This window comes from Acipenser ruthenus, chromosome 8 (assembly GCF_902713425.1).
Source record: "Acipenser ruthenus chromosome 8, fAciRut3.2 maternal haplotype, whole genome shotgun sequence".
Classification (NCBI taxonomy): domain Eukaryota; kingdom Metazoa; phylum Chordata; class Actinopteri; order Acipenseriformes; family Acipenseridae; genus Acipenser; species Acipenser ruthenus.
Window position 1 is genome coordinate 22,402,849 of NC_081196.1, and position 14,536 is coordinate 22,417,384.

Consider the following 14,536-nt stretch of genomic DNA (forward strand, 5'->3'; position numbering starts at 1 on the left):
TATGCTTTATATTTTTAGATGCATAATTAAAAATATGGTACACTGCCAAAAGCCAGCACTTTCACAAATCAAAAATACATTTGTCCCAAACGAACATTGTCCTTCATTATTAAAGAGACATACACCACTAAAATACTACTTTTCTGTAAACAGTTAATTTAATTAAACAATATAAGCAGTGACAGGATAGTTTGCAAGGTATCCAGGAAGTAACCAACCAGCCTAGGTTACCATTGCTTCAGGGTCCACACTGTGCGAACACATGTCCATACAAAGTGTCAGTACAACTCAAGAAAAGAACTCAGAATGTAATGGGAACACATTGTATATATGTACAGCCGCCTCTACTATATTCCTAACCTCTGGGACATGCACACCTGCAGAGTATGATACACTAGCAGTAAATAGACCTGGGGAACTTGTTGAATGTGTGGAAAATAAAAGCAAATGACTACTGAGATACCAACAGCAAACTTACCAGAGCGTGAAAAGAGGACACTGAAAAAATCCCAAGGCGTCCCATGGCATGCTTGGTCGGACGACTAGCAAATGCAAGAAGTCTTTTGGGGTTTGGCAATTCTCCTCCTTGAAGACTTGATAAATAACAGCGAAAGCGAAAAAGGTCCATCTGGAACTGTTCGAGGTTTTGCTCCCACAAAAATATCTATCAGTGAACACAAACAAACAAAAAATATGTTTTATTGCTGGTAATTACTGTGACAGGTACTTCAGAAAAAGCTTTATAAGTGTAAAAATAGCCAATATAATAACAAAGAATCTCTTTCACAGCTCGTTTTATGTTGAAAAAATATTAGGAAAAGAACATAATGAAATGTATTTTGTATGCTTTGGAAAAAAGAATAAAATCACACCAGGAATGACCGTTAACAAACATTAATTTTATTTAATACTTTCACTAGGAAAACAGCCAGAGATCTCAGTTTAACATAGAACAGTGAGTGGAATGCCACAGTAGGATTCTGAAGTGGTGTGCAGATAGTAAAGGCTGATGAACAAAATATTCTAATCGTTCTATGCACCTTTTTAGGAAGATGAAACAGAAATAATGAACCTGAATGAGTAAATATTACTAATTCTTTAAACAGTCCAAGTTACGACTATTCTGATTATGAGATATTAGGATGCTCAGATAGCTTGTTAGATCTAATTTGTTAGTACAGTATATCTTCGCGTACCTATACATGTACAAGTAAGCAAGATAAAACTGATTGTCTTGAAGAGAAAGTCTTTCAAATCTCAATTATGGTTTTGAAACTATTTATGAAATAACCTGGAAACTCTGCTGTTCAGTTACAGAGGTGACTTTCAAGATCATAAATGATTTACTTTGTAACTGACAAATGGGATGGAAGGCTTCAATGCCTGACCCCTCAAATGAAACAGCAACAGAGCACTGAAAGCCAGGCTTTCAAAAGTAATGGAAGTGCTCAAATCCCTAGCACCACTTAGCAAGCACAATGTTATTTTACATTATTTATTTATTTTAACCATTTAGATAGTTATAGATTACAGTATTACAAAAATTGCTGTAGTGGTACTTTCAGATTTGAATCCAGTTCTAATAGAAAGAAAGAATGTTAAAGTATACATCTCACCTCACTAAGGGTATACATACATTAGGAGGCAAAGTAACCAGGGATAGTTTTGTCAGAACTGGACAAGTGGTTCTCCAAGATAAAGCCTGCCACATATAGAACATGTACAATTTACTGTACATAGGGCCTAACTGCAAATTAACCAGATTTCAACAATTAACTAACCAAAACTCTTAAAATACTAAAATAATGTTTGTTATTTTTCAAGGAAACATTTCATCTGGAACATTTGTAAAATCCCTTTAGTCTTTCAGGATGCATTTGTTAGACCATCATTTTCTTGTTTAACTGAAACCTTCGACCACGTCTTGGTTATAAAAACAGCAGGACATGAGGTATAACTGTTGTTTCGTCCTCTAAGATTAAGGGCTTTACAGGTGCCCTGTACATTGATTTGTTTATTTATTTTTAGAATGGTGTTTCTCCCTCCGTCCCTGTGTTATTTTGTATTTGTTTATTATGATTTATTTATGTGACGGCGTACCGCCGTGTTATTGTGTTTTATATTTGTTGGCGAAGCGTCGTATGTTTTATTATTGTTTTGTTTATAAATATGACTGCGTAGCCGATTTGTTTTGTTTGGTAGAGTGGATGGGTAGCCCCATCCACAGCAGTTTAAAAACCTTGTGCAGAAGGTGGAATTAATTAAGTGATTAATTTGTTGCTAAATCGGGAGATGGTCACCTGCATAAAAGCCTGCAGCTTGCTGCACTCAAGGTGGGTGTATGAGAGGAGCGGAGAGAGAGCGAGGAGCGAGAGAGAAACGAAACTTAAATTAAAAAGTATAGGAACAGTGAAGGCGATAGCCCAGCCTGATCTATTCAGTTTATATTTTTGTGATCGTGATTTTGTTTTGTTTGACTGTTTTGTTTTGCTCTGTGAGCAAGTGTTTTTGTTTAAATATTTATTTTATTTTTGTATTTAAATAAAACGGCGCCACCTTTAACTGCAGTACTGTTGGTGTCAGTATTTTTCCCGTCCCTGCATCTGTCCTCACGTCACTGCCCAGCCACCCTGTCACACACACATATGGTATTGTGCAGATAACTGAAACTTGACCCAGCAGTTGATGGTTTCCTTCCTGGCAAACATTTGCTTTTGTTCTATCATTATAATTTGAGACACCAAAATAACTTTTTAATAACATTAGCTATTTAATTCCAGAAGTTTGGTGAATGTACCCCTGAACACAAAATTATGTTATATTATGCTCAAATAAAAAATGAAATTATATATTTCTTACTCAAAATCAAAGCTAATTATAGTTAATTTTATTTATTTGTTCTTACTCTCATTGTTTTTATTAAATCAATACTTTCTGCATTTAGACAGAAAAATTTGAAAGGTTTGCTATAATGTAGTCAGTATGGTGTAAGGCAACCATGACCAGCCAGGGCAACACTGATTAGACTTGAAAAGTCTGCAAGGTTTTTAAATATCGATCTTGGAGGATACGTGATCATTTCTCAATGATTATTGACTGATCTCTAGAATCGAGAGTCTGTTTCTCATCAAGCGGCAGTAATTTGTGCAGTCTTGAATACAGAAGCACCTGCCAACAGAGTGCCTACTCTCTGAGCTATTACATATTGTCACCAATAAAGATTTGTAACAAGGAGAATTAATATTTATATAATACTTATCAAGGATGTCATTTTCCAAACAAACTAAAACAGACATAAGAGGTACGACTCAGTTACAGAAAAGTGTGTGCTTTCTTTTCTAAATGTTTGTAAAAAATAAAAATAAAAAATAAAATTATATATATTGTAACAGGGGAGATCTGGACTGACTATCTGACACATGCATGGGACTGCAGGTAGAGGGCAGCAGTCTCGTAGGATCCGCCTGTCAGTCATGGCGATGACATGGGGAAGAGGGTGTGTGTGCTTTCCCTCTCTCTGTGTGGCTGAGAGGCAGGCCTTGGGAGATTGCCTGGCTCATAAGAATTGCGCTGGGTTGTGCACTCGGGTGGCCATGTTGGGGAATGAACTGCGACACTGAGAGAATAGGTCAGTTTAAAAACAAGGACCAGGCAAGCCTGGTTGGGGAAAACAGCCTGCCTTAAAATTATTTAAAGAAAAAAGGAAGAAATAATTACGTACCAGAGGGGACATTTTCTAGCTATACGGGGAACTCTGGCCACCCCAGTGTATAGGATAACTGAGCGTAGGTCGGAGGCCTGTTCTGACTGGCTTAGCAGCAGTGGGGGCACTGCGTAAGCAGCACTTTTGTTTGTAGTTTTATTACTGTGTTTTATTTTCCCTTTTTCTTTAGCCGCCTGTTTTCATTATTATTTTCGAGCACTTGTATGTGCACGGAATGGTATATATCTACTGGTAACCCCATGGTCCTGTTTTACTGTTGACAGTATTTAGGCCACGGACAACAGCCTCTGCAGGCTAAAATAAATAAAAAAAGAAAAAGAAAAGAACACCTTCCACATTATATATATATATATATATATATATATGTATTGTAACACAGCAGGGAGGGGGTTAAAATACTCCCTGCAGAAAACATGTGCAAATGCACATTGGTTGATGTAATTGTTTTGTTTTATTATTTAATTATCCCCTGCACCTGGTGATCATTGTAAATTAGAGCCAGGTGCAGGGTATTTAAAGAGAGCAGCCAGTCTGTTCTAGGCTGCTGAGTAGAAGGAGGCAGGAAGAGGTACTCTGCTTCCCAGCAGTCGTAAGGTAAAAGTACGTTGTATGAAACCTGTGTGGTGTTTATTGTGTAGTGGGGAAACAGCCTAGCTGTCCCACTGGTAGTCAGGGTGTTCCTGAGGTGTAGTTAGTGCTCGTACAGAGCTAGGTGTTTGTTTTGTATTTTGTTTACTTTGGTTTTTGTGACTATTAAAAAATTAGCACGACAGCGCTGTTAAAAATCAAGTTTTGTGTGTGGCTGGGTCATTTTAAGTGCTGGAAAAGAACCCGAAGGACTAAAACCCTTCACATATGGTGTCAGAAGTAAACAGCACTACTGACCCGAGGAAAATAAAAATGGAGACAGAAGACTTTTTAGATGCGATTAAAGTGCTTAAACAGATGGTTGCGGAACAAGAAGAGGCCAACCGCAGGCAACGAGAAGAGAATGAGAGGTGAAGGCGAGAGCGAGGGTTCCCCCCACAAGAACAGACAGAGTTGGAACTGCTGATCCAGAAGACGGACTGGGCTGTGCTAAAATGGGAGTGGCCTGCGGCACAACCAGAACCGTCTGCAACAGAGCAAGAGCTGGGTGAGGAAACACCGGTAGTGGAACCAGAGCCGCCGCTTCCGGAGCCCAGAGGGGAGGAGCCGCCGCTTCCGGAGCCCAGAGGGGAGGAGCCGCCGCTTCCGGAGCCCAGAGGGGAGGAGCCGCTGCTTCCGGAGCCCAGAGGGGAGGAGCCGCTGCTTCCGGAGCCCAGAGGGGAGGAGCCGCTGCTTCCGGAGCCCAGAGGGGAGGAGCCGCTGCTTCCGGAGCCCAGAGGGGAGGCGAAAAGCATACCTCCACCACAGCCCCGACCACCACCCCTACGGTCCAGTCCGGCGTCGCTGCGTCCGGTCCCTCGCCCCTTGCTCCTGGACACCCTGCCGGCCTTCTTGGACCTCCCTGTGCTGGACCTAGAGCCCAGGAGTCTGCAACACTGGCCACAGCTCTGCCCCTGGTTCCCTGCTCCGCTCTCCCCGAGCACCCAGACGTCGCTGGGCTGCTGCCAGACGTCGCTGTTGCTCCCCCTGTTAGCTGCTTCGCTTCCCCTGGGTGATCGGACTTCACTGCACCGGTTCCCAGGGGAAGACCTCTGTCCACTGCTGCATCCTCCAGTGCCCCGGCCTACGCTCCGGTCGCCCCTGTCAGCCTGTTGGGGTCCCTCGTCGCCGGTGCGCGGTCCTTACCTGGCTGGGCCGGGACGTGGACCGATCCACCCTCAAGTCCGCCCGTGGAAGAGGGCGAAAATTGACATTTGTGGACTCGAGGGTGGGTGGTTGTGTTTTAGGGGAGGGGGTGGCCTTGGAATGGCCGATCAGTGTTGCACACTTGAGGGGAAGGATGTGTAACACAGCAGGGAGGGGGTTAAAATACTCCCTGCAGAAAACATGTGCAAATGCACATTGGTTGATGTAATTGTTTTGTTTTATTATTTAATTATCCCCTGCACCTGGTGATCATTGTAAATTAGAGCCAGGTGCAGGGTATTTAAAGAGAGCAGCCAGTCTGTTCTAGGCTGCTGAGTAGAAGGAGGCAGGAAGAGGTACTCTGCTTCCTAGCAGTCGTAAGGTAAAAGTACGTTGTATGAAACCTGTGTGGTGTTTATTGTGTAGTGGGGAAACAGTCTAGCTGTCCACACTGGTAGTCAGGGTGTTCCTGAGGTGTAGTTAGTGCTCGTACAGAGCTAGGTGTTTGTTTTGTATTTTGTTTACTTTGGTTTTTGTGACTATTAAAAAATTAGCGCGACAGCGCTGTTAAAAATCAAGTTTTGTGTGTGGCTGGGTCATTTTAAGTGCTGGAAAAGAACCCGAAGGACTAAAACCCTTCACTATATATATATATATATATATATATATATATATTCCCACAAAAAGAAATGTATAGAATGCTCAACATTTTTCAGTAGTAATTATATTATGTTACTTCCTGTAGTGAGTTAGACAGATAAATGTGTTCTAATATTATATAAGCTTTTGATCTCTAGGTTACCTGCTCTAGAATGGTTTTTCTTTTCTTGGTGTCTTTTACAGATGACAGCTGCATCTCCCCCATCTTCTTCATCTTCTCATCCATGTCAATTTTTTGTTCCAGCTTTTTGATCTCCATCTTGAGTAACTTGACCGTATCATCTTTGTGATGCTGTCTCGCTACAGCGGTTGCGCAGGCAGAGTGAATCGCGGTTATCCAGTTCTCTAGTTCAGTCTGACTACAAGTCTGATGATGATAAATAAAATGAAGCAACATTTTGACATTGTCTAAACCCTTTTTGATGACTTTCATTAGGATTTTATTTTGAAATGATGTATACAGGGTCTTTCAGTAGTCTGGAAGCACATGAGAATTGGATGACCCCTACCATGCTCCAATGTGCCTATAGTGTCTGGAATTACTACAGTATTTAGGCAAAAGCATGACATTAGGGATGTATTGTGTTTGTAATCCCAAATGCATGCACACTGGATACAGCCTTGCTAGGATTTTAATACAGTACATAATGACATTAAATACCAGGCTTCTTCCCTCAGTTACACAGATTTATTTTGGTATGTTTTGCAAATTGATTTAAATCTCCCCATTTTATCCCTTATGCACACTTTCCAAGTAAACGCAAAAGCCACTATTTTGAAGCAAATGCAATTTTCTGAGAAGATAAAATTAGTAAGAAATGACATTGTTTCAGGAAAGACCTGTTACATTATGGTTCTTAGTAGGTTCTTACTAGTAATACGCTGATAAAATTGCTTTTACACAAAATAGAGCTCAATGATAGAGATTAAGTAGGAGTCTTCTTTAAATCATAATAAAACAAACAAAAAGGAAAAGTAAAATAAAAAAGCTACAGACCTGGAAAAGGAAAGCATCCCCAAGTGAATTACTGAGGCAGAAAACAAAGTCTTTCTTTGGATGCTCGGGCACTGCTTGAACAATGCTGTTTTCTACCCAGACTGCATGCTTTGGGGTGCTGTTATGGTCTATTCCCGACCGACCATCTGCCTCATAAAAGAACAATGTACAACCTAGAAAAGAAGAAACGCAATGTTACAGAAACATTGCCATTAACATGTTCCTGTAAACCTGCTTTTAAAACCCTTGGGAATGATTAAGAAGCTCACTTTTCCATTTTTAAAAACGCACCTTAATGCTGAGAGCTGAAAAACAATAAAATTCCCATGAAACTGTAGACATACAGGTTGAATTCTAATGTCTTTGAGGTCAGTTGATATGAATAAAAATGAACAAAGACAGCTAAAAGCAACTTGCTGTATCACTAAATCATTCATATTTGAAACTTCTGAATCATAGTCCTACACAGCACTGAATACACAAAATACCTTACTTTATATAGCTGTAAATCTTCAAATTCAAAATCCCCTTGAAAAAACATTATTCATACAGTATACTGTAAACCCCCCCAATTATTTCTGCCCTCCATTTTAGCTAATTATATATCCATTTAACCACTACTGTATACAATGCAATTCATCACTAATGAAACCAAGTAATGTCAACGTAACCTCAAAGACATGGTTTAAAAAAGAAAAAAAAACGTCCACCTTTTAAAGAGACCCAATAATGTTTCCACTTCCGTCGAGTAGCCAATTCCACCTTCTTGTTCTTCTTGTGCACTAGGAAGTTTTTCACAGCAAGCGCCCCTGCCTTCCGTACCGTCCCTTGTGCTGCAGTAAGTAAGATATCGGACTGCCCAGGCGAGCTCATAGTGCCACTGCTCTGCTCATCACTCACTGCAGACAAAGCTTCTTCCAGGCTCTCTGTGTTGGTGGAGCTCATTTCCAACTCGCGCCTAAAGTTCTCATAGACCCCTTGAAGGAGGGCATCTCCGACACTGCTACCACTGTCACTTCCAATAAAAACACTGCTACCAGTACATGTTGATGGAGAGTATGTGGCCGACATAACTTTTGAGCGTCTTGTTTTGAGATCCGAATCAGTTGTTGCCCCATCAATCCCACTATCTGCATATTCACTTCCTTCCCATGTTGTAACATCCTATGGGTAAAAAGAAAATATTGTAATACATAAAACATAATATCTCCCTTACTGTATGCTGCGCCACAATATACTGTGGACATATAAAAAAAGAGCACAACACTTATATTTTGAACAGTTTTCCTAATAGTAACCTTTTTTTTCTTTCTTACGCAGATATACACTCTGCCCTCAAAGATTTGCACATTTACATCCATAAACCACAGGAGGTGGATCTAAACTCCACATAACTGTGCCATGTGCATCTAGATCTTCATCCCATATATCGCTGAAGTAGCACCTGCTTCATGACTGTCAAATAAAGATCTGTTCATTATTTCATTTCTAATTACATTCATCTTAGGTTATACAGGAAAGACCTAGAATTAAAAGCAGTTATAAATGGAAAAAACCTATCACAATTCACTTTTATTGTAGTGGGATTTATTTATCACTTGGATGATATTTCTGCAAAGATGCTATTAAAATACAAAAACACAACATAAAAAGGTAGTGAAGCTATTCTTCAGACAAAAAGAGGCAAGTTCAAAACTATGAATATCCCCAAACTTCCAAAACACAGATTTTTTTTTATATATGCCAATGATATTTACCCAGTTTTCTCCCCAATTTAGAAATCGGCAATTGTGTTATTATTAATCCCGGTTCACCGCTTCAACCCCCCGGTGACTCAGGAAACGGAGCCTACAAAACGTGTTCCTGCCAAGCTGTCATTTTTCGCACTGCAGATCCACAGTGAAGCCATTAGACCTATAGTGCTGGAGGACAACACAGATCTTAATGGCTCCACTGCAAACTCGCAGGTGCCCTATCAGCCACAGGGGTCGCTTGTGCATGGTGAACCATGGATTGCTCTACCGACCTAAGCCCTCCCTACCCGGGCGGCGCTCGGCCAATTGTGCGCCGCCCCCTGGCAATCCCTGGTCACGGTTGGCAATGACATAGCCTGGATTCGAACCAGCGATCTCCAGGCTATAGGGAGCATCATGTACTCCACGCAGAGCGCCTTTACTGGATGCGCCACTCGGGAGCCCCCACTGAGACTTGTTTTTAAAAACAGTAGTATTAAGAATCTGGAAAAAGGCTTTTGAGGCTTTGTGGCAAAGTGCCCCGCCCCTGTGTGCATTTGTGTGTTCTGTGTATGTATGTTGCGTGCGTATGTTAATGTTGGTGTATAGATTAGTACACGGGATATAAACGGGTCTGTGTTTCACGTGTGTTTAAAGTGTATAATTATATTTAGGCACGAGGATGGCACATCACTTCACGTGCAGATAAAATGTGTATAATGTGTGGCACGGGGTTGCACGTAATGAATTCACGTGCTGGGATTCAAGTGAGTAATTAATTAGTAATTGAATCCCAGCACAACAGTATATATAGATGCACAGTTTCACTCAGTCGGGGTTGGTGTTCGGTGAGTGGAGAACGGGATTGGAGACGGAGGTAAAGATAATAATAATAATAGTAATAGTTAAATCTGCTCACCGTGTTTTGTCTGTCTAGTCCGTTTTTGTTTGTCCTTTTATTTTGGCTACAAGTGCCGTGTCCTGTGTTTTGTTGTTTCAAACCTTTTATTTTCTGTCTGTTTATTAAATGCTGAACGCGATCACGCGTTCAGCCTCACCAAAACCCCATCTCTCTGTTTATTGTGTTCCTGTTTCTGGTCTGACGCCACCCACTCCGGCCGTCTTTGTGACAGGCTTCCACCTTTATAACATGTTTTTGTTGGGTTTCTTTTTATTAAAAATAAAGGAAAAAGAGGTCTTTGTCATGCCTAATTACCTGTGTGGTTTTAGCTCTTCTCCCTTGCATGCTGTTTGAATGGGTCACCTGCTGGCTGGGAGCTCCTTCTGAAAGACAGTGAGATCTCCTGCAGGGAAGAGTGTAAGCACCGTAAGAGGCAGCATCGTCTTCAGAAGGAGACAGCATCTTATCATCACTGGTTTCTTCAGAGGTTTCAACCTCCCGTGAGTGAGACACCAACTTCCGACAGTATTTTACAGACCTGTTCCTGGGAGCACCATTAATTACAACTGGGCTGCTTTGGCCATACAGTTCATCAAGTGAGTTGGCTTGATGGCTGGAATCCAGTGTCTCCATACCTTTTGGACTGCTGTTAGCTTTTAACCTTTCACACTTGTGACAGTCCTCCTCTGTCGTGTCAATGATTTCTTCTGTGCTTGTTAAGTGTTCTTGGCTAAGATCAGAAAGGGAAAACTCTAGGCTGTCCTCCCGCCACATATCTGCAGATTTGGATCTCTTTTTCTTGAAGTTTACACTTTCGTTTCCACATGATCCATTGCTTGTTCTTTGCAAGTAGGTAACCTCTCCTTGAAACAGCCTACTGTCTTTGGTCTCCTGCATGCTTGGCACAGAAGCTGCTGCTTGTACTGTGTTATTATCCATGCTGGAGTCAACTAATGACTCTGTATGGAATGAAACTGGCCTTAAATTCATAGCCACCCTGTCTACCCAAATGGGGCTTCCAAAGTCCTCTAGGACGTTAGTTTCATTAAACAGTTCAAGGCCGTTTTCTGCCAAGGACTGAGGGATGCTGGGGGTGCTGCTGGATCGAGTGCTCGTTTCTGAGTTTCTGTGTTCAACTTTTCCTGAGGAAGCATGTCCGGACCGCCGGGATTGTTTATTTGAGATCCGAAGTGATCGGGACATATGCTTGCGGGACAAGTGTCCCTGGTTATCTCCATAAAAAGCATGGTCTCCATTCTGACTTTCTACGTTTCCCATGACTAAAAATCTGTTAAAACAACAACAACAAAAAAACATTAAATATATGAAAATCACCACACAAACAAAATATGCCATAATGTAAAAGCAGAGGGCGCTGAATATCCAAGGTTTTTTTTTTTTTTAAACTTTAAAAAAACCTATTAATACAGTACTACATAATATTTTAACAGTTCATGAATTAGGCCATGTTAGTAGTAAATTGTACTTGTACTATACTTTGTTATATGTGGAAGTCAGATAGCAGATAGTGAGATAACAAGGGAGCCTGTAAAAATGCATAGATCTAGAGTCTGTTGTTCTGAAAAAAAGAATCTGTTAGTTTAAATAGGCACTATTCTATTAACACCTGCAGCAGGATTCAGGGAGTCAGTTGCACAGGATGTACTTTATACTGTAGTTAATCTCAGCAACTGTAAATTAATAAAATATGAATCTTAAGTATTAACCAATAATATAAAAGTTTTTAAGAGTTCTGCAATATAGACCAAGATTCATATAGTACTATAGAAATACAACATGATTTACAACGTGTTGCATGGTAAGAGATTTATAGGCATCACAAGGCGTTCAAGCAGTCTGGCATCAAAGAAAACATCATCCTTTAAGTTCCAATAATACAGATGCTCTGGTGCACTGAAAGCTATCAAAATAGGAAAAAAACAAGTTAAAAAGAGGGGCGGGGGTGTGGGGGGAGATTCAGCAGATTTAAATATTCTTCCTGCAGTGTCCCAGTGGAAGGAATGAACACAAATCATACCCCCAGTTTTGTTTAGGTGAGTAAGAAGATGAATGTATTGTTTTAATTTGCACATTATTACACTGTGATCACTCTATTTATAACAGAATAACTGAACTGAATAAATGTTTACCTAAATGGAGAAGCGATCAACTTGGTTTTAACGATAATGTCAAGAGAGAACTTATAGCCTGTGCAATTGGGACTGCTACATAGAGCAATATTTGTTGTAAAAGTATTTTCCAGGAGCTCACATAAGACTGCTAAAATGAAACTACCTGAACTGTAAAACGATTCTAACACTGAAATTGAAATCCATTGTTAATAACAAATTAGTCATCTCCAAATCGACTTCATTTTTAAAGCCACGTGACAGAATACCACAACTAGAGTTTATTATTATTATTATTATTATTATATAGAGTTTATACTTACATTTGGCCTACTTTATGTTAGTAAATATAGTATACTTGTATACTGTAGTACTGAATATACAGTGTATCTTGGAATTTTTTTTTTTTTTTTTTTTTTAAAACAAGCTACTGGTGCTGTTAGTTCAAATAAGCGGGCACCTTACAGTTTGAAATACAATAAGGTTTTAATTTTAAAGTGACTAAAAATCTGGGAATTAGTTGATTTGAAAGTAAAGGTGCTCCATTTATTTTTGAAAGTGCTAGGAAGTTTTTCTGGACTTGACAGTGGCAGTAACCCATGGTTAGGAAACAGATTTGAGATTTTTATAGGCGATTATTGTCATGTTTTGTTGTGTGAGAGAAACCTCTAACCACATCCATCCAAGCCAAAGAATTACATAACAGATTTTGCATGTTAAAGTCAGTAGTAGTAATAGTAGTATACTATACAAAACTGCAGAAATACAGTTTACTTTTTTTTTTTTTTTAAGAATCACAAATACTGTACAGTACCTGATTCTGTCTGTCAATCCTTCCCATTACTCTCTAAGGCACCTTCAGTCAGCAGGCTGCAGCACTGAATCTAGGAACAAAATATATAGAATGGGGAAGAATGGTTTACTGAGTCATGTTGTTAAATAAGGTATACAAAACACTGAAACCAACAACAAAATACTGAAAAAACAGTTTGCAGGATGTTAAGAAATAATACTATTTAGGGCCAGGTTCGCTGATACTTTTGGTTAAATAACCCTATTTAAAGGCCAGGTTCGCTGATACTTTTGGTTAAATAACCCTATATAGGGCCAGGTTTGCTGATATTTTGGTTATACACCATTTTTTTCCCACAAAAACAACATTCTAGTTTTTAAACATTAATAAAATTTGTATTCCACTTATAAAAATTGAAGCAATTGCTTAATAATCTAGCCATATAGCTTTAAACATGTCATATACTGTACAACAGGAGCCGATAATGTTTTTCATTTGTAAACCTTTGAAACTATACTGTACAGTAGATTACTCTGGAGGGACAGCAGGGGGCTAGAATAAATGCAAAAGGGAGCTTTCAGAACAAAGTATGACCTAAACTGTATTAAATTTAAATTAGACTATATTATTTGTTTATTTAGCAGACGCCGTTATCCAAGGCGACTTACAGAAACTAGGGTGTGTGAACTATGCATCAGCTGCAGAGTCACTTACAATTACGTCTCACCCGAAAGGCAGAGCACAAGGAGGTTAAGTGACTTGCTCAGGGTCACACAATGAGTCAGTGGCTGAGGTGGGATTTGAACCGGTGACCTCCTGGTTACAAGCCCTATTCTTTAACCACTGGACCACACAGCCTCCTTATATAAACCAAGTTAACTATTGATACATTAATACAAAATTACATATACAGTACGACTGTGGTACTGTATATGAATAATTTTATTGAATTGATTTTGTATAGAAATATAAAGGTCTACTTATTTATATAGCTTTAAAGCTATAAAGCAAGACTACAAAGAAGCAAGGCAATCTCAAGCATCAGTGTGTAAACTCATTTCAGCAGCAATAAATAAGTTAAAGCCAAAGTACAATATACTGGAGGACATCAGAGTTACTGAAACACTGATGCTGTGCATTTACTTCAACCAGCTTTGATTTGTTTCACCTTAACTGGAAAAGAGTTTTTTGTTTTTTAACAAGAAATCACACTTGCATTTTATATAATCTTTGAAAAGTTATTATTTTATGGGATTAGTACTGCCTAACAATAAACACTATTTAAAACAACAAATGTTGTCTGACATGATTTAGCTCATTCATAAACAATGAAAATCAGACAAGATAAAACACATGAGTAAATGGATTTATTTGAAGATCAGCCTACAACAGATATTAACAACCCTTTGAAAATTCCTGCCCATTTGCAATGAGGTGTTGGCCCCATGCTGGAATAAAAGAAGGACTCATCTGGATACTTTGGCAAGGGCACAAGATCAATACCCTTCTAGTTCAAAATAGTGATGAGAGAAAAGCTCCCTAGTGATTTATGTAGAATTTCTAAATTATGGTGCACATCCTAAATTTAGATTCCTTTCTACTGTACCTCTGTCATCAGCCAGGAATCTCCACAGGTGTTGTACAGGGCAGCAATACATTTCTATCACATGGCTGATCTACTGTAACCAAGAGTGTTCTGTTTACTACAGGAACAATACAAATCGCAGCAGATGTTAATAAAGAACACCTTTGTAAATGAGACAGCATCCTCTCAAAAGGGGATTACCCTTGTAAAACTTTACTAATTATAAAAAAAGAAATACAAA

General features: G+C 39.5%; 1 protein-coding gene across 5 annotated transcripts in view; it reads right to left on the bottom strand.

Annotated features, from left to right (window-relative positions):
- Nucleotides 1-14,536, bottom strand: part of LOC117407339 (rho guanine nucleotide exchange factor TIAM1-like) — an 87,403-nt gene that overhangs the window by 32,091 nt on the left and 40,776 nt on the right. For all 5 annotated transcript variants that reach the window (XM_059028709.1, XM_034012258.3, XM_059028711.1 and 2 more), the window contains 6 exons: nucleotides 12,732-12,801; nucleotides 10,104-11,076; nucleotides 7,865-8,318; nucleotides 7,155-7,327; nucleotides 6,300-6,524; nucleotides 479-664 (listed from right to left, as the gene is read on the bottom strand). In XM_059028709.1, coding sequence (XP_058884692.1) covers nucleotides 479-664; nucleotides 6,300-6,524; nucleotides 7,155-7,327; nucleotides 7,865-8,318; nucleotides 10,104-11,066 — 2,001 coding nt within the window. In that variant the 5' untranslated portion in view covers nucleotides 11,067-11,076; nucleotides 12,732-12,801. The remainder of the gene's footprint in view (nucleotides 1-478; nucleotides 665-6,299; nucleotides 6,525-7,154; nucleotides 7,328-7,864; nucleotides 8,319-10,103; nucleotides 11,077-12,731; nucleotides 12,802-14,536) is intronic.